Raw genomic sequence first — 20,523 nt, forward strand, 5'->3', positions numbered from 1 at the left:
ACAATCGAAGGAGTGTGAAAATAACGATTTGTCTCTCCCATATAAATAGCTATATTTAGGAATACTTTAGTTATTTTTATAATTAAAAATATTAATAATTAGAAGATAAATTAGTCATTCCGATAAGCAAATAATAGCTAGTTATGGAGAAATTTTAAGAAAAAATAATTAAAAACCCTATAGATACCCCAAATTTTTTTTTATCCTTTTCTCGCATCGTTGGTTCAACACTAATTGAAATTTGAATGCTTTGATGCTCTTTTCTTAATCCTATAGCTAGTTACGGAGAGGCGGAAGCTATCACTTTAACATTGAGAAAGTTTTTGGAAATCCGATCTGTGTAATTCTTGAAGACCAACATATCAACATGAAAACTCAAGTTAGATATCTTCAAGTTATACTTCAAAAATATTTGAAACAATGATGACACCTTGCACATCACAATAAATTATCGTAGCCAAATTCTTTTTTAAAATAGAAAGAAGAACGAAGATATGAAACATTCAGAAAATATATTGTGAAGAAACATCCATCATAAGACGTAAATTTTTGGGTACCCTAATAATATCACTTTTTATTTTTCTATAAAAAAAATTATGAAACATTAGCTATATTCATTTTTGTTAAATATTTATTTTTTAGTTTTGGTGAAAAAGTTAGATTTATTTAAAAAGTTAGTCCGGATATTATGTCTTTTGATACTATTGTTATTGTTTGCACTTGTTAGTTTTATTGGCAAATTCTCACTGATTTAGATTAATAGCTGAAGCAATTGAAGTCACTGAGCGCCCGATAAGTGGGCCGGACGGGCGTGTTCAACCGGATGCGGCCCAGGAGCCCGTCTGATTAAGGTTTGGTCTAGCCCAAGTCAAGTCAATTTGGATCCCTGGTTCGATTGAACCAGATGAGAACGGCATCCTCAACTTCGCACCCGTGCCCTAAACGTCAGAGGTGAAACTGTCTCCTTCTCGACAGCGACCACGACTGCGGCATTTTCCTTGGCGAAAGGCGGCAGCTGCGGCGGCATCTTCCTCCGTCGAGCTCTTATCGCTGCGGCGTTTTCCACGGAGAACGGTGCATGCTGCAGCTTTCTCTCCGTCGGTGAACGGTTACAACGCCCGGTATCTCTCTCTTACTCCTCCTCCTCTTCCTCCTTCGCCGTTAATTATATGTGCTTTCCCTGCACATCATCAACAGTGGCTTCTTAAGCATGTTGAACCTCACAAATTACAGTTGTTAATTTCTTAAACAGTGTGTTTTCTAATTACCAGTCTAGTTAGACCTATAACAAAATCATCTCTTTACATTCTTGTTGAAAAGGTTCAATTATTCTGGAAGTGCTCATTTGAAATGTTTCCGGTTTTAGTTGTAGGACATTAGTGAATCTGATGTTAGACAAAACATTATGCATCTTTCACCAAATCTTAATGCTAAAGTACCCATTGCAAGTCATCGACTGATGTTCAACCTATTAGTACAAAGTTGAATATCATCTGTATACGATCAATATAGTAAATGCCATTATCACTCTTATGCTGCATATTTGATGAAAATACATTTGATATAATTTTTCAATATCTGCAGGGATATAGTGTGCTTCACAGTTTCTAAAGCTACTAGCTACAATAGATAAATAGCGGAAGGTAGTGTCAGTGTGCATGTGTCTTATCAAGACATTATTTCAGTGGTGGTTAATAGCTTGGATGTGAGCATGGTAATAAGTAAATGTTCAATGGTACTCTTAATCAACATTCAAACACAATTTAGAGGCTTACATCTGAAAGAAACTGTTAATGGGAACTGAATGCCGGTGGATTTACGTGAGTGGGAGGGGAATGTTATCCGATACAGATGTTTAGTTGGAAGCTTTCAACTTCCTTTTGGTTGGAAGCAGATACAGAAAATATATTTAGTTCGGATGTGCTTGATTTGAGGTAGAAGAGGCATTTGGACTTGGAGAGGACAGCAATAAAACTACTTTTCTTGTGTTTTTCTGCAAACAGTGTGTGATACTGCTTCAAAATATAATGTTTTTGGTGCAAAAGAGGCTCTTTTGCATTCTCCCATGTAACAAGTCCACCATCCATCTTTCTTCTTATGAAATCTGCAGTCTGTTTAGTAGCTTTTCCACCGCCAAAGACCAAATTTCAGATCATAAATCCAACTTTACCGTGGTCAATTCCCTTCAATCATGTGAACTTTCCTCAGAAAAGGCTGCAAAAACAACCAAGTGTTGCACCTGTCACACAAAATCTTCAAGTTCAAGTCTTTCCGTTGAGTTCTTTAAGCAGAGCGGTTGGAGTGATGCACAAGTTGTGAAGCTTATGCAGAGGGATCCCAGGGTTCTTCGTGCTAACGTAGAGACTATCCTGAAGCCCAGGATGAGATCTTTGCAGGACATGGGATTTTCTGACACTGAAATAGTTCAGCTGGTTTCATCATGTCCGTGTCTGCTCCATTTACGTGACATCCAAACGAGGATCAACTTCTGGAGATCACTTCTTGGTTCTAATGAGAGGTTAATTAAAGCCTGCAGGAGGAGCATGTTTCTCCTTGCTTCTAGCTTGTCTCGAAAGATTGAGCCCAGTATATCTCTCTTGCGGGAGTGTGGCATCAGTGAGCAACGCATCGCGCAGATGGTGGTGGAACGACCAAGTTTTTTTTGTCGAACGAACAAATGTATCGGCGAATCTATCAAACATGTTGAGGAGATGGGTGTGTCACGTGACTGTAAAATGTTCCCTCATGCACTTTTAACAGTCATGACCATGAGCAGGTCCAAGTTTGATGCTACCTTTGCAACCTTGATGAGCTTTGGGTGGTCCCAACCAGACAGCCTTGCTGCATTCAGGAGGTATCCAGTCATTTGGAAGTACTCAAAGAAGAACTTATCTGACAAGATGACATTCCTGATGAAGGAAGCCGGTTGTGAGCTGACATATATCATTGGCCATCCCGGGCTTCTTACATTTAGCTTGGAGAAGAGGTTGAGACCTCGATATGAAGTTATGAATTTTCTTGATCATAATAAATTGCTGGATAAAGGACATGACCTGCAATCTGTCATCCTGCTAACTGAAGAGAAGTTCAGAAACAAATTCCTTTTCCTGCTACGCAAGGAGAAATTTATTGTTCAATATGATTCCTATGTTGTTGCTGTGCAGGGAAAGCATGACGTTATTGCGGAAAACTAGGCTTGCAAGTGCTTCCTTAAGACAAAGTGTAACCTATTGCATGCTGACTGCGAATTAAACACTTTATATTTGTGACAATTTAAATTCTGCAAGAGTTTCTTGGAGTATAACTTCCATGTTGATTTGGTGATTGTTCTTCTATTTATGTTTTCTACAACAAAAGGTGCTCATTCTTTTATGCTGATGTCTCAAAAATTGTTGTGGGGGAAAGTAAATTACTTCAGAAAGGTAACCAAAATATCAAGCTTTTGTGTTCTGTTTCTACCATTTTTGGCTAATTCTGCGAGTCGATCGATCGGTGTCAACTTTGTCTCGGTCATGTTAATTGTTGTGGAGGCATATTGGTAACTGTGCTATCATTTAGATGATTGTGATCTAATTTAATAAGGATACCTTCCTTTTGAATGGGGACATCTCAAAGAATTATGTAAGCGCCGCTTGGACGGAAAATACTTCAAAGGCAACAAAAGATGTGGATATGATTATTACATATTTGTTCTAGTCATATCCAGACTCACACATTAAAAAATTAAGACCAATACGTCAATTTTAATCGTATAATTTTACACATTAGACAACTGATCTATATTAAATTTGATACTCATCTTTATTGTCATATGATTATTGTTATATAACAATAATTACATAACACGTTGTATCGTTATATAAATATTGATTACTAATTCTTAATTTATCAAGAGGTTAGTATCTGTAATTTTTGCTTGGTACAACTTGATTTGTGTTATGAATTTTCCTTTTTTTTCCCGTATGTATTTATTATTTTGGTGTCTTCAAAATAAGTAACAGTATCAGTATTTTTTAATAATATATTTAATTGCTAAAATTTTAATTTAATAAAAGATTCGAAAAAAGACTCGGAAAAATAGAAAAAGAAGATTGTTGGATGGTTGTGGTGGCAACTATTGATTATTAATCGATGATAATATCGAAGTGTGTAAAATTCTTTTCAAATGGTTTGAAAAGACATAAAAGATATCTATTTATATAATTTTGGATAATAAAAAAGATTATAAATGGAGCTCACATTGTTCTGTATTATTTTTTGAACCAAATGAGTTCCAGAAAATTTGCTGCTTTTGTTCCCATTTATTTTTCAACAAGTTCCCCTTAATAATTCGCTGACAAGTTCCTTGGTAGTCATTTTTTCTTCTCGTCATGGTGGACATGTATGATTTGTTTGTTTCATAATATCATTATTTATTAAAAAAAAGAAGAAAATAAATTGCTAACACAAGATTTCACCTTGAGAGGATCTCAAGTTCATCAAATAAAGCCTTTTTCATGAAGGCACTTTAGCATGAAACTTCTAACTAGGAAGGTTCGTGGGAACCACAAGTAACAAGCTTTAGTACTTTGAAAAAATAATTTTCTTATTAAACTATTTCTCGAGCACTCTATACTTACGTGTTTGATCATGGGAAGGACCTTAAGTTGCGGCATCATCAACTGCTTGTGTCTTTTCTCCTTCCTCATTAGGTCTCAACAAAAATTGTCTATCTTTCCATAAGATTGACAAAGTTATCATCTATGTAAGAAATTTGAAAGTGGTTATGAAATACTACTTCTGTTGACATAAATCTGTAAGTTATCTATCCTTTTCTAACCTGAGTTTGCATTACCTAATATACATATAAATTCACAAACTTCTTTTACATTGCACTCTCTCAGCAAGACATATGATGCATAGCATCAGCAGTTAGCATAATACAAATAATAAATATCATATTAATTCTAATGTAGTATGTCTCATTATTCCTTTCGTAATATGTACTTTTGTTAAAAATTTATCGACCTCATAAAAAATGAAGTATATGACAATTTAGTTTATCATACATGGAATTTGCTATCGTATATTCGTCTGATCGTGAAATCATCCCGGACTTAATTTTTGAAACAAGCATATCACCTTTGGCAGCAGGCTTTGCAGCAAATGTACAACATCGTCACAACTCGTTAATCAGCACCATGATTTCTTGTCTTGGGTGACTAATTCCAATGCCTTCGGCCCTTAGCTCCCTATGGGTGACTCGTTCTCTCTCATAAACTAGTTTAGAAATCTTTGGAGAAGGCACCACGACAACTTGATATTCAAATACGGGCGACCAAGTCAATTGCCCAAGATGGATACCAACATTATTCTAGTCAAACCTTAGAATAATGTTACATCTAGTGTAACATAACTTATGATACTAGATTTATTTTGTAAAAGGAGACTTTTGGATCCACAAATTGTTTAGATATTTTTTTAGCATAAAAATTTGATGTTACATAATTATTTTAATTTGCTATCCAAGGTTTCTCGGTCATCAAATGTCTATCTAACAATATATGTATAGGCTTTCATAGTGTAATATTTATATTTATTATTTTTAGGGGAGTCAAAAGATCTCTTCTTCCCTACGTATTGCTAGGAACGTAATTGTTCTCGTCTAAGTTGTACAGTAACATTGTAATACTTATTGGCAAAGGATCAATCTATCTCGTAACCTCATACAGCCCATTAAAAAATCATATTAAAAAAAAAAAGTTGCCTAGCTTATATTTCAATGATCGAATATTGTATTTGATAGTTTAGTTGGTGATTTGAATGAGAATTTACTAGTAATAAAAAGAGATTTTAATGATTTTAATTTGACGACATACTACGTTGTCTTATATAAGAGTGCAAAAGATTCATATAGCTAAATAGTTCCAACATTATGACTTTTGTTATTATCATGATTGTTTGCACCGGCAGGTTATAGCTAAATGGTCCAAGCACTCACCCGGGTTCAATTGTTGGGCCGATCAGACGTTCATCTTATCCAACTTTAGTTGGATCGAGCTTAAGTCAAACTAATTTGATTTCACTTGGATTCAAGTGCCAATTTGATTTGTAAATAATAAATTCGAACCTAAGAAAATGATTATAGTATAATATAACATATGAATTTGCATCAGTCAAAACCATAAATGAATCTGGATTGTAATTACCTCATGTAGTCCGTTATGAATGAATCTGCATTGAAAGTAAAAATGATTTACTTGTGGCCGACAAGATGGATCAGCTTTCTTTTGATGGTGTGTGTGGTTCATCAAATCTCTTAGTTTCCTTATCTTGTCTAAATGATCTAAATATGCTGAACAACTATAGTGTAAATCATAACTGAATCAAACCAGCTCGATGGTTCGTTGATTGCAAATCAAATCGGAATCGGACATGGGTAATTTAATTCTGATTCCTAGGTTTGAAAAATTAGAATCATCGATCCCGGAATTGACGATTCTCCTTCCTATTTAAATAATCAATTTGATGGTGTTTTATATATAAAAACCTCGATCAAATAGGTTGTTGATAGATAACTAAACTTAAACAATTACGCCAACAATCGAAGGAGTGTCAAATGAACCATTTGCCTCTCCCATATAAATAGCTATATTTAAGAGTATTTTAGTTATTTTCTAATTAAAAATATTAATAATTAAAAATAAATTAGTCCTTCTGATAAGCAAATAATAGTTAGTTCTGGAGAAATTTTAGGAAAAAAATAATTAAAAACCCTATAGATACTCCAAAAAAATCTTTTATCCTTTCTCACATCATTGATTCAACACTAATTCAAGTTTGAATGCTTTGATGCTCTTTTATTACTTCAACACCGAGGAAGCTTTTGGAAATCCGATATGTGTAATTCATGAAAACCAACATATCAAAAATATTTGAAAGAATAACGAAGATATGAAACATTCAGAAAATATATTGTGAAGAAACATCCATCATAAATTTTTGGGTACCCTAATAATATCACTTTTTATTTTTCTATTGAAAAAATTGTGAAACATTAGCTATATTTATTTTTGTTAAATATTTATTTTTTATTTTGGTGAAAAAGTTGGATTTATTTAAAAAGTTAGTCCGGATATTATGGCTTTTGTTATTAGTGTGATTGTTAGCACTTGTTGGCTTTATTGGCAAATTCTCACTGATTTAGATTAATAGCTGAAGCAATTGAAGTCACTGAGCGCCCGATAAGTGGGCCGGGGGTTCGAGTTCAACCGGGTCCGGCCCAGGCGACCGCCTTATTCAGGCTTAGTCGAGCCCGAGTCAAGTCAATTTGGAACTCTGGTCGATTGAACCAGATGAGAACGGCATCCTCAAAGTCGGACCCGTGCCCTAAATGCAGCGGTGAAACCGTCTCCTTCTCCACAGCGACCGCGACTGCGGCGTTTTCCTTGGCGAAAGGCGGCAGCAGCGGCGGCATCTTCCTCCGTCGAGCTCTTTTCGCTGCGGCGTTTTCCACGAAGAACGGTGGATGCTGCGGCTTCCTCTCCGTCGGCGAACGGTGACAGCGCCCGGTATCTCTCTTTTACTCCTCTTCCACCTCCTGTTCCTCCTTCGCCGTCGCACAATCCCTTCCCCTCCGTCTTCCCCCGTTCATCGCAGCCCACCGACGCCCCCGCCTCGTCGCTGCCCCCTTTCCCTAATCCCTCCTTGCTCTTCCCCTTTCGACACAGCTCTCCCGCTTCCCCGACACCATCCCCCGACTCCTCCGATCCCAACAGCCCCCTCTCCGTTTTCCTTCTCCGGCCCCGACAGCCCCCTCTCTATTATCCTTTTCCGGGCCCGACAACCCCCATCTCCCTCCTCTACACCCCTCTTCGCGCTCTCTAATACATCTTCCCCTCCCCTTTCCTACTCCCTGATAGTTACCCGCTACCCTCCGGACAAACGGTCAGCATCATGTCATGAGCATACTTTAAAGAAATAGCAAGTCACAGTATGCAAGTTAAATACGGTTGTTGAGACAGACAGCAGGAGAAGTGCTGCTTTTCGAGAGAGCAAAGAGAATTGGGGAAGTCTTAGAGAAAAAGAAAGCACGGAAAACATAGAACAAGAGGCTATAATTGGGTCACTGTCCAAATAAAATCGTAATCATTTTTCAATAGAATCATGCAAAAGTCTGACTATTCCTCATGTGAAGCATTTTAATTAAAAATATACCTAAGATAATACTAATCTGATTAGGTTTCCTAAAAGAAACTATCTCAATGACAACTGTTTATTTTGATGAAGTGTTTGTTTCGTCGAACCTCTTAGTTTTCTTTATTATGTTTACTGCATTGCAGTTTCCTTTTCAAGCACACCAGAAAATTTCAACACAAAACCCCAAATGATACAAGGACTCGACTCACCCTAAAGTACAAGTTGAGTAAACAACTAGAATTTGACTTGATTTCCAAACCCCAAAGATAGACCCAAAATCTCAATGTATTTGGTTAGGTATAACCTTACACCTTTATGTCAGCATAGTGTGTTCTCTGCTGTAGTGCTGAAAGCAACTATCTCCGCTACTTGAGGCTTGTTCGCACCTCAAAACACACAGGCCTGTTTATATTTGAATTGTCAAATCTTGTATTTGCTGGTTTAGTTGGTGATTTGAAGGGGCCTTTACCAGTAACAACAGAAAGAGATTTGAATGCTCTTAATTTAACTACAGATATTTTCTTATACCGAGTTCAATGATGCAGAAGATCCATGTGGCTGATCATGAATAGTTTGGACATCGCGGCTTTTGTTATTATTGTGGTTGTTTGCACTTGCTGGTTTTATTGGCAAATTCTCACTGATCTAGGTTATGCCAGTGAAGCTTCTCAAATAAAAGACTTTCTTTTTTCTTCATTAATGATAAATAGCTGAGGATACATATTTTTTACTGTAGCTGAAGTTATTGACACGAGCAGTCTTCCTCTTAAATTATGTTTTTTTTATCATCATAGAACCAAATAAACTAGTAGTTTTTCTTGATCGAGGCAGTTTTCTTACATTTTTATTCTTTTTTCGGAAAATTTGTTGCCTTTCTCTGGTCTTCCAGCTATGTTGTTGTAATTTTTGTCAAGTTGCACATCATCAGAAAATTACTGTTGTTAATTTCTTAAACTGTGTGTTTTCTAATTACCAGTCGAGTTAGACCTATAACAAAATCATCTCTTTACATTCTTGTTGAAAAGGATCAATTATTCTGGAAGTGCTCATTTGAAATGTTACTGGTTTTAGTTGTAGGACATTAGTGAATCTGATGTTAGACAAAACATTATGCATCTTCCACCTAATCTTAGTGCTGAAGTACCCATTGCAAGTCATCGACTGATGTTCAACCTATTAGTACAAAGTTGAATATCATCTGTATACGATCAACATAGTAAATGCCATTGTCACTCTTATGCAGCATATTTGATGAAAATACATTTGATATAATTTTTCAATATCTGCAGGGATATAGTGTGCTTCACAGTTTCTAAAGCTACTAGCTACAATAGATAAATAGCGGAAGGTAGTGTCAGTGTGCATGTGTCTTATCAAGACATTATTTCAGTGGTGGTTAATAGCTTGGATGTGAGCATGGTAATAAGTAAATGTTCAATGGTACTCTTAATCAACATTCAAACACGATTTAGAGGCTTACATCTGAAAGAAACTGTTAATGGGAACTGAATGCCGGTGGATTTACGTGAGTGGTAGGGGAATGTTATCCGATACAGATGTTTAGTTGGAAGCTTTCAACTTCCTTTTGGTTGGAAGCAGATACAGAAAATATATTTAGTTCGGATGTGCTTGATTTGAGGTAGAAGAGGCATTTGGACTTGGAGAGGACAGCAATAAAACTACTTTTCTTGTGTTTTTCTGCAAACAGTGTGTGATACTGCTTCAAAATATAATGTTTTTGGTGCAAAAGAGGCTCTTTTGCATTCTCCCATGTAACAAGTCCACCGTCCATCTTTCTTGCTATGAAATCTGCAGACTGTTTAGTAGCTTTTCCACCGCCAAAGACCAAATTTCAGATCATAAATCCAACTTTACCGTGGTCAATTTCCTTCAATCATGTGAACTTTCCTCAGAAAAGGCTGCAAAAACAGCCAAGTGTCGCACCTGTCACACAAAATCTTCAAGTTCAAGTCTTTCCATTGAGTTCTTTAAGCAGAGTGGTTGGAGTGATGCACAAGTCATGAAGCTTATGCAGAGGGAACCCTGGCTTCTACGTGCTAACGTAGAGACTATCCTGAAGCCCAGGATGAGATCTTTGCAGGACATGGGATTTTCTGACACTGAAATAGTTCAGCTGGTTTCATCATGTCCGTGTCTGCTCTATTTACGTGATATCCAACCAAGGATCGACTTCTGGAGGTCACTTCTTGGTTCTCATGAGAGGTTAATTAAAGCCAGCAGGAGGAGCATGTTTCTCCTTTCTTCTAGCTTGGCTGGAAAGATTGAGCCCAATATATCTCTTTTGAGAGAGTGTGGCTTCAGTGAGCAATTCATCGCGCAGATGGTGGTCGCACAACCGAGTTTTTTTTGTCGAACGAACAAATATATCGACGAATCTATCAAACGTGTTGAGGAGTTGGGTGTGTCACGGGACTGTAAAATGTTCCCTCATGCACTTTTATCAGTCATGACCCAGAGCAGGTCCAGGTTTGATGCTACCTTTGCAACCTTGATGAGCTTTGGGTGGTCCCAACCAGACAGCCTTGCTACATTCAGGAAGCATCCAGGCATTTGGAATTACTCAAAGAAGAACATATCTGACAAGGTGACATTCCTGATGAAGGAAGCTGGTTGTGAGCTGACATATATCATTGGCCATCCCGTGCTTCTTACATATAGTTTGGAGAAGAGGTTGAGACCTCGATATGAAGTTGTGAATTTTCTTGATCAGAATAAATTGCTGGATAAAGGATATAACCTGCTATCTGTCATACTGCTGTCTGAAGAGAAGTTCAGAAACAAATTCCTTTTCCTGCTACGCAAGGAGAAATTTATTGCTCAATATGATTCCTACGTTGTTGCTGTGCAGGGAAAGCACCACGTTGTTGTGGAAAACTAGGATTTCAAGTGCTTCCTTAAGACAAAGTGTCATCCTATTGCATGCTGACTGCAAATTAATCACTTTATATTTGTGACAATTTAAATTCTGCAAGAGTTTCTTGGAATTGAACTTCCACGTTGATTTGGTGATTGTTCTTTTATTTATTTATTCTACAACAAAAGGTACTCATTCTTTTATGCTAATGTCTCAGAAATTTGTGTGGGGGAAAGTCAATTACTTCAGAAAGGTAACCAAAATATCAAGCTTATGTGTTCTGTTTCTACCATATTTGGCTAATTCTGCGAGTCCATCGATCAGTGTCAACTTTGTCTCGGTCAGGTTAATTGTTGTGAAGGCATATTGGTAACTGTGCTATCATTTAGATGATTGTGATCTAAGTAATAAGGACACCTTTCTTTTGAAGGCGGACATCTCAAAGAATTATGTAAGAGCCGCTTGGACGGAACATACTTGAAAGGAAACAACAGATGTGGATATGACTATTAACATATTTGTTCTGGTCATATCCAGACTCACATTAAAAAATTAAGAGCAATACGTTTAATTTAACGCATTAAACAACAGATCTATATTAAATTTGATACACATCTGTATTGTTATATAATTAGATTATATGTTTGACTTTGCTTGTGCGATCTAATAGACCCAACATGTCTCCCGCGTTTGGTTTCATTTAATTATTAAGACCCATGCATTTTGCCACAGTCGTGCATTTATTTGTATGTTTGAATTCATCTGAACCAAATTGAGCACACAGGTCCAGAAAAATTATTGAATTTGAGCTACGTTGGTTGTATCTTTAGTTTTTTTTTTATAATAACAGTTTAATTGTATTAGGAGAACAATTAGTTGGTAGGTAATAAAATGAACACATCTATGACATATATCTGCAATTAGTTATGAAGCTTTTTTTTATTGTAATGTTGTATTATCATTTTCGTGTCTGAAAAATAAGAAAAAGTATCATTATTTTTTTAGTAATAATTATACTTTTTCTTATAAGCTAGAAATGATGTTAAAGAATATAAAATTCTTTTCAAAAGTTCTGAAAGCATATAAAAGATATCTATTACTTATTTTTAAAAATATATAAATATTGACTACTAATTCTTAGTTTGTCAAGAGGATAGTATAGTATCTGAAATTTTTGCTTGTTACATATGTTATGAAGCTTCATTTTTTTCCTGTAACGTTTTATTATCATTTTGGTGTCGAATAAAGAACAGTATCATTATTTTTTTTTTGTAATATGTTTAGTTACTAAAATTTCAATTTAATGAAAGATTGTAAGAGAAAGAACTTCGAAAATTGGACAAAGAAGATTGTTGTTTAGTTGTGGAGGCAACTATTGATTATAAGTTGATAATGGTGCTGAAGAGTATAATTTTTTTTTAAAAGGCATAAAAGATATCTATTCAAAACAAATGGAGCTCACATTTTTCTGCATTAGTTTTTGAACCAAACAAATTCTAGAAAATTTGATGCTTATGTCCTAGTCGAATGGATGATAATGCTATACATAAGATACTCTTCTTCCTTCCGATGATTGAAAAATTAGAAAATGTCAAGGTTTATGTATTCAAGTTATTCTGACTCATTAAAAACTCTATGACAACATATTTCTTTTTAGTCAATAATTCATTGACAAGTCCCTTCCATAAGTCATTGACAATCATTTTTTCTTCTCTTATGTTTATCATAATGAATAAGTATGATTTATTTATTTGATGACATGATTATTTATTTTAAAAATAAAAAATAAAATAAATTGCTAACAAAATATTTCACCCCCGAGAGGAACTCGAGTTCAAAAAAAAAGATCTTTTTCTTCTAGGCCCTTTAGCCTGAAGCTTTCAATTAGAAAGGTTTGTGGAAACCGCGAGTAACAACTTTTAGTACTTTGAATAATTATCTTATTAAATTATTTTTCTAGCACTCTTCGCTTATGTGTTTGATCATCGGAAAGATCTCTTATTTTGCAACATCATCTAACTACTTTCGTCTTTTCTCCTTTCTCGTTAGGCCTTGATAAAAATCATTTTTCTGTAAGGTTAATAAAATCATTATCTATCTAAGTAAGATGCTTGAAAGTGATTATGACAGACTACTCCTATTGGGATGCATCCGTAAGTTATCTATCCTTTTCTACAAGAGTTTGCATTACCTATTTACATAAAATTACAAACTTTTTTTATATTTCACTCTCTCTGTTGGGCATATGATGCATAACATCAGTAGTTATGCATAATGCAAATATCAACTCTAATGTCAGTAGTAGGTTTTTCATTATTCTTTTCATAATATGTGTCTTTGTTAAAAGTTCATATACACCAATAAAAACTAAGTATATGACAACTTAGTTTATCTTGTGAATTTGTTACTACATATTTTCTTTATTGTGAAATCATCATTGACTTCATTTATTGAAACATGCATATCACCTTCGACAACAGGCCTCATAGCAAATGTACAACATCCTCATAAGTCGCCAATTAGCACAGAGGATGCTTGCCTTGGGTGACTACTTCCAATGTCTTCGTGCCCTTAGCTCCCCCAAGGGCGACTCATCCTCTCTCATGAACCAGCTTAGAAGTTTTTGGAGGAGGCATCACGGCAACTTGATGTTCAAATATGGGCGACCAAGTCAGCTAGCTAAGGTGGCTACCAGCATCCATCTAGAGCAATTTTACTAATAGATTAATCGCTCAAATTCTAAAAGGTTAGCTATTGGTGGAGATAATCTATGGATATCTATCGAAGCTCTATAGCCAACAACAAAGCTGTTTTTTCTTGTCTATTTATCGTATTAGAATCAAATTGATAAAAGAATGCTAGAGATTTTTTTATAATTCAAGAACTAAGAGCTGAATTCATGATGTAGTGTTCATATGCTCTCTACAAAAGTTGGATTGCAGATGATCAACTAAGAAACTGATGTAATGTTGAAGTTAAAAAAGTTGAGCACTACTATTTCTCTACAGAACTCGTAGTTAGTTATATAATCTGGTTAGGATATTGCTATAAAATATGATAATGAGAATTTGTTGACTATATAAGACAACACAACAGTGTCAACATAAAATTATTACATTACAGACACATTGGTTACTCTATCTCATCGAGAGTCTAGATAACAAATTCATTATTCCGTGAAGTAAAACGAAAAGCTGAGAATTATGATGATAAAATGTTCTAAACAGTAAAAAAAAAAAGAAAAAAAGAGGGGTTTAAACCCCATGTGATTCAAACACGCAACCTTGCGCCATGGATCAATGTGTTCTATGGTATTTGAAATAAATATCTATCTTAAGCATAAGTTGCTCAGCTTATATTTTGATAATCAAATATTATATTTGAGAGTTTAGTTGGTGATTTGAAGGAGAATTATGTAAGACAACATATATGTAGTCAAATTAAAATCAATAAAATTTTAGTGATTTTAATTTGACTAAATACATTGTCTTACATAAGAGTGCAAACGATTCATATAGCTAAATAGTTCCAACATCATGACTTTTATTATTATTATTATGATTGTTTGCACTTGTAGATTATATCGACAAATTCTCCATCAATATAATGCTAGTGATGTTTCTCAATAAAAATAGAAATATAGCTAAAGCTATATATAATTTTTTTATTGAAACAAGTGAAGTCACTTACTCTTTCTTTCACCTAGGCGCCTTGTCATGAGACTCGAGAAGTGTTGGGCAGGTCAAACATTCATCTGATTCAACTTTAGTTGGACCGAGCTTAAGTCAACTAATTTGATTTCACTTGGATTCAAGTGCTCATTTGATTTGTAAACTAATTTGATTTCACTTGGATTCAAATCCATTATGAATGAATCTGCATTTGAAAGTAAAAATGAGATAGGCGACAAGGAAACTGGTGGCCGACGAAAAGGATAAGCTTTATTTTGATGAAGTGTGTGGTTCATCAAATCTCTTAGTTTCCTTATCTTCCCTACCTTTCTATGATTTCCTTTTTCAAACACATAGCAAAACCCCAAACGATCTAAATGTGCTGAACAAATATAGTGTAACTCATTTATGGAAAATCACAATGCATTTAGTCAGGTATAAATACGACGGATTTGAATTGAATCAAACCAGAATCGAGAGTTCGTTGATTGCAAATTAAATCGAAATCGACCAAGATTTATTTCAAGTTCTTAGGTTCAAAAAATTAGAATCAACGATCACGGAATTGATGATTCTGCTTCCTATTTAAGCCATCGATTTGATGATATTTTATATAAAAAATAAACCTCGATCAAATAGGTTATCGATGGATAATTGAGCTTAAACAATTGGGCCCAATAATCTGTGCTTCGCCCAACAATCGAAGGAGTGTCAAATGACCAATTTACCTCTCCCATATAAATAACTATATTTAGGGGTACTTTAGTTATTTTATAATTAAAATATTAAAAATTAGAAAATAAACTAGTCCTTCCAATAAGCAAATAATAACTAGTTATCGAGAAATTTTAGAAGAAAAAAAATTAAAAACCTTATAGATACCCCAAAAATCTTTTATCATTTATCGCATCATTTGTTAAGCACTTATTGAAGTTTGAACACTCCGATGCTCTTTTCTTAATCCGATGGCAAGTGGAAGCTATCACTTCACCACCGATGGCAAGTGAAATCCGATGGCTTTATTGGCAAGTGGAAGCCATCACTTCACTGTTGATGTCACCGGCCGCCCGACAAATGGGCCGGGCGAAGCGAGTTCAACCGGGTGCAGCCCAGGCGCCCGCCTGATTCAGGTTGCGTCGAGCACGAGTCGAGTCAATTTGGATCTCTGGTTCGATTGAACCAGATGAGAACGGCATCCTCAAAATTCGCACCTGCGCCCTAACTGCAGCGGTGAAACTGTCTCCTTCTCTACAGCGACCGCGACTGCGGCGTTTTCCTTGGCGAAAGGCGGCAGCAACGGCGGCATCTTCCTCCGCTGGGCTCTTATCGCTGCGGCGTTTTCCTCGGAGAACGGTGGATGCTGCGGCTTCCTCTCCTTCAGCGAACGGTACAGCGCCCGCTATCTCTCTCTTACTCCTCCTCCTCCTTCTCCGTCGCACAATCCCTTCTCCTCCCTCCTCCTCCCTCTTCCCCCTTTCGTCGCAGCTCTCCCGCTTCACGGACACCATCCTGCTCCTCCCTTCTCCTCCCTCCTCCCTCTTTCACCCGTTCATCGCAGCCCCCCGCCCCTCTTCCCCGATCCCTCCCCCTCCTCCACTTCATCACAGTCCCCGCCCCCCGTTTTCCTACTTCGATCCCAACGGTCCCCTCTCCGTTTTCCTACTCCGGACCCGACAGCCCCCTCTCCATTATCTTGCTCCGGCCCCGACAGCCCCCATCTCCCTCCTCTACACCCCACTTCGCCCTCTCTATACATCTTCCCCTCCCCTTTCCTACTCCCCGATAGTTACCCGCTACCCTCCCAACAAGCAGTCAGCAGCATGTCATGAGCATTTACTTCAAAGAAATAGCAAGTCACAGTATGCAAGTTAAATACTGTTGTTAAGATAGACAGCAGGAGAAGTGCTGCTTTTATAAAGAGCAAAGCGAATTGGGGAGTCTTAGAGAAAAAGATTAAAAAAACACGGAAAAGATAGAACAAGAGATAGCAGAGACAATAATTGGGTCACTGTCCAAAGAAAATCATAATTATTTGTCAATATAATCATGCACAAGTCTGACTATTCCTTATGTGAAGCATTTTAAATAAAAATATACCTAAGATAATACTAATCTAACTAGGTTTCCCAAAAGAAGCTCTCTCAACAGCTACTGCTTATTTTGATGAAGCGTTTGGTTCATCAAACCTCTTAGTTTTCTTATTATCTTTACTGCTTTGCAGTTTCCTTTTCAAGCACATCAGAAAATTTCAACACAAAACCCCAAATGATACAAAGGACTTGACTCAATCATACAAAGGACTCGACTCAATCTAACGTACAAGTTGAGTAAACAACTACAATTTGACTTGATTTCGAAACCCGACAACAGACCCAAAACCTCAATGTATTTGGTTAGAATTTGACTTGATTTCCAAACCCGAAAATAGACCCAAAATCTCAATGTATTTGGTTAGGTATAGCCTTACACCTTTATGTCAACATAGTGTTCTCTGCTGTAGTGCTGAAAGCAACTATCTCCGCTACTTGAGGCTTGTTGGCACCTCAAAACACACAGGCCTGCTTATATTTGGAATGTCAAATCTTGTATTTGCTGGTTTAGTTGGTGATTTGAAGGAGATTTTGCAGGTGACAATAGAAAGAGATTTTAATGCTCTTCATTTAACTACAGATATTTTCTTACACAGAGTTCAATGATGCAGAAGATCCATATGGCTGATCATGAATAGTTTGGACATCATGGCTTTTGTTATTATTGTGGTTGTTTGCACTTGCTGGTTTTATTGGCAAATTCTCACTGATCTAGGCTTTTTTTTCTTCATTAATGATATGTAGCTGACGCTACATATAATTTTTTACTTTAGTTGAAGTTATTTACCTGAACAATCTTTATCATAAATTAAGTTCTTTTATCAGCATAGAACCAAATAAACTAGTAGCATTTCTTGATTGAGGCAGTTTTCGTATCTCTTTATTCATTTTTCAGAAAATTTATTGCCTTTCTCTGGTCTTCCAGCTATGTTGTTTTTTTTGTTAAGTTGCTCATCATCATCAACAATGCCTTTTTTAGCATGTTGAACCTCACAAATTACTGTTGTTAATTAATTAAACAGTGTCTTTTCTACATACCAGTCTTGCTAGACTTATAACTAGATCATCTCTCTACATTCTTGATGAAAAGGATCAATTATTCTGGAAGTGCTCATTTGAAATGTTCCAGGTTTTAGTTATAGGACAATGGTGAATCTGATGTTAGAGAAAACATTATGCATCTTCCTGTTATTCTGAATTCTGTAGTACCATTTGCAAGTTATTAATGTTCAACCTACAAGTATAAACATGAGTATCATCTGTATACGATCAACATGGTAAATGCCTTTGCCACTCTTATGCAGCATATTTGATGAAGATACATTTGATATGGTTTTTAAATTGCTACAGGGATATAGGATGCTTGGTAGTGTCTAAACCCACCAACTACAATGGAAAAATAAGTGGAAGATTGTGTCTGTGCTCTGGTGTTATATGATGCCATTATTTCAGTGGTGGAGAATTGCTCGGATGTGAGCATGATAATAAGTAACTAATCATAGGTACTCTTTATCAATTCTCAAACACCATTTAGAGACTTATCTGTGAAAGAAATGGCTGATTGGAACTGAATGCATGTGGATTGACATGAGTGGTAAAGGAATGTTGTCTGAGACAGATGATTAGTTGAAAGTTTTCAACGTCCTTGATTTGAGGTAGAAGAGGAATTTGGACTTGGAGAGGGCAGAAATAAGACTACTTTTCTTGTATTTTTCTGCAAACAGTATGGGATACTGCCTCAAAAGACTAATGTTTCCGGTGCAGAAGAGGCTCCTTTGCCTTCTCTCTTGTAACAAGTCCGACATCTATCTTTCCTCCTATCAACTCTGCAGTCTGTTTAGCTTTTCCACTGCCAAAGAGCGCAGTTCAAATCATAGATCCAACTTTACATTGGTCGACCCCCTTGAGTCATGTGAACTTTCCTCAAAAGAGGCTGCAAAAAGGGCCAAGGATCGCATCTGTGAAAACAAACTATCAAGTTCAAGTCCTTCCATTGAGTTCTTTAAGCAGCGCGGTTGGAGTGATGCACAAGTCATGAAGCTTACCCAGAGGAAACCCAAGTTGATATTTGCTAATGTAGAGACTATCCTGAAGCCCAGGATGAGATCTTTGCAGGACATGGGATTTTCTGACACTGAAATAGTTCAGCTGGTTTCATCATGTCCGGGTCTGCTCCTTCTACGTGACATCCAACCGAGGATCAACTTCTGGAGGTCATTTCTTGGTTCTAATGAGAGGTTAATTAAAGCCAGCAGGGGGAACATGTTTCTGCTTACTTCTAGCTTGGCTCGAAAGATTGAGCCCAATATATCTCTCTTGAGGGAATGCGGCATCAGTGAGCAATGCATCATGCAGATGGTGGTGGCACTACCGAGGTTTTTTTGTCGAACGAACAAATGTATCAACGAATCTATCAAACATGTTGAAGAGTTGGGTGTGTCACGTGACTGTAAAATGTTCCCTCATGCAATTTCAACAGTCTTGACCCTGAGCAGGTCCAGGTTTGATGCCACCTTTGCAACCCTGATGAGCTTTGGGTGGTCCCAACCAGACAGCCTTGCTGCATTCAGGAAGCATCCAGTCATTTGGAATTACTCAAAGAAGAACATATCTGACAAGGTGACATTCCTGACAAAGGAAGCTGGTTGTGAGCTTGCATATATCATTTGCCATCCCGTGCTTCTTACATATAGCTTGGAGAAGAGGTTGAGACCTCGATATGAAGTTATGAATTTTCTTGATCAGAATAAATTGCTGGATAAAGGATATAACCTGCTATCTGTCATGCTGCTATCTGAAGAGAAGTTCAGAAACAAATTCCTTTTCCTGCTTGGCAAGGAGAAATTTATTGCTCAATATGATTCGTATGTTGTTGCTGTTCAGGGAAAGCCCCACATTGTTGCGGAAAACTAGGATTGCAAGTGCTTCCTTAAGACTGTGTCAACCTATTGCATGCTGATTGCAAATTAATCATTTTATATTTGTGACAATTTTAATTCTCCAAGAGTTTGTTGGAGTATAACTTCCATGTTGATATGGTGATTGTTCTTCTATTTATTTTTTCTACAACAAAAGGTACTGATTCTTTTGTGCTGATGTCTCAGAAATTGGTGTGGGGGAAAGTCAATTACTTCAGACAGGTAACCAAATTGAGCACCCATCACAGGTCCAGAAAGATTATTGAATTTGAGCTACATTGGTTGCATATTTAATTTTTGATAATAATAGTTGAATTAAATTAAGAGAACAATTACCAGGTAGGTGATAAAATGAACACATCTATGGCATATATCTATAGTTAGTTGTGAATTATTTAGTATCTTAAAAATGAGAAACATTATCATTAATTTTTTAGCAATATGTTTAGTTGATTATTAGATAGTTGTGGTCGAGTACTGAAAAGAAGATTGTTGAATGGTTGTGGAGCGACTACTGATTATAAGCTGACAATGATGTTGCAGAGAATAAAATTCTTGTCAGAAATTTTGAAAGGATATTAAAGATATCTAATTTTAACTTGGTACAATCATTTGTCAGAAATTTTGTTGAATTTTTATTTTTATTTTCATGTAAGTACTATTTTGGTGTCTTCAAAATAAGGAACAATATCATTATTTTTTTAGTAATATGTTTAGTTATTAAAATTTTAATTTAATGAAAGATTCTCAAAAAAGTGGACAAAGAAGATTATTGGATGATTGTGGGGTAA

General features: G+C 36.3%; 1 protein-coding gene and 1 long non-coding RNA gene across 2 annotated transcripts; both read left to right on the forward strand.

Annotated features, from left to right (window-relative positions):
- The first annotated feature begins 7,112 nt into the window (after window positions 1-7,112).
- LOC135594698 (uncharacterized) lies at window positions 7,113-11,200 on the forward strand. Its single transcript, XR_010480201.1, has 2 exons — window positions 7,113-7,550; window positions 9,468-11,200. It is a non-coding gene; the product is annotated as an uncharacterized LOC135594698 (long non-coding RNA).
- Window positions 11,201-15,954: 4,754 nt separating this feature from the next.
- On the forward strand, window positions 15,955-19,910 carry LOC135581289 (transcription termination factor MTERF15, mitochondrial-like). Its single transcript, XM_065085153.1, has 2 exons — window positions 15,955-16,111; window positions 18,165-19,910. The coding sequence occupies exon 2, from the start codon at window positions 18,540-18,542 to the stop codon at window positions 19,725-19,727; it is 1,188 nt and encodes a 395-aa protein (XP_064941225.1). The 5' UTR covers window positions 15,955-16,111; window positions 18,165-18,539; the 3' UTR covers window positions 19,728-19,910.
- Window positions 19,911-20,523: the final 613 nt, after the last annotated feature.

Source organism: Musa acuminata, chromosome BXJ1-10, assembly GCF_036884655.1.
Source record: "Musa acuminata AAA Group cultivar baxijiao chromosome BXJ1-10, Cavendish_Baxijiao_AAA, whole genome shotgun sequence".
Taxonomy (NCBI): Eukaryota; Viridiplantae; Streptophyta; class Magnoliopsida; order Zingiberales; family Musaceae; genus Musa; species Musa acuminata.

What these genes read in the sequence shown, in the direction of transcription:
- LOC135581289 (XM_065085153.1), top strand. Translation starts at nt 18,540, where the DNA reads ATGGGATACTGCCTCAAAAGACTAATGTTTCCGGTGCAGAAGAGGCTC.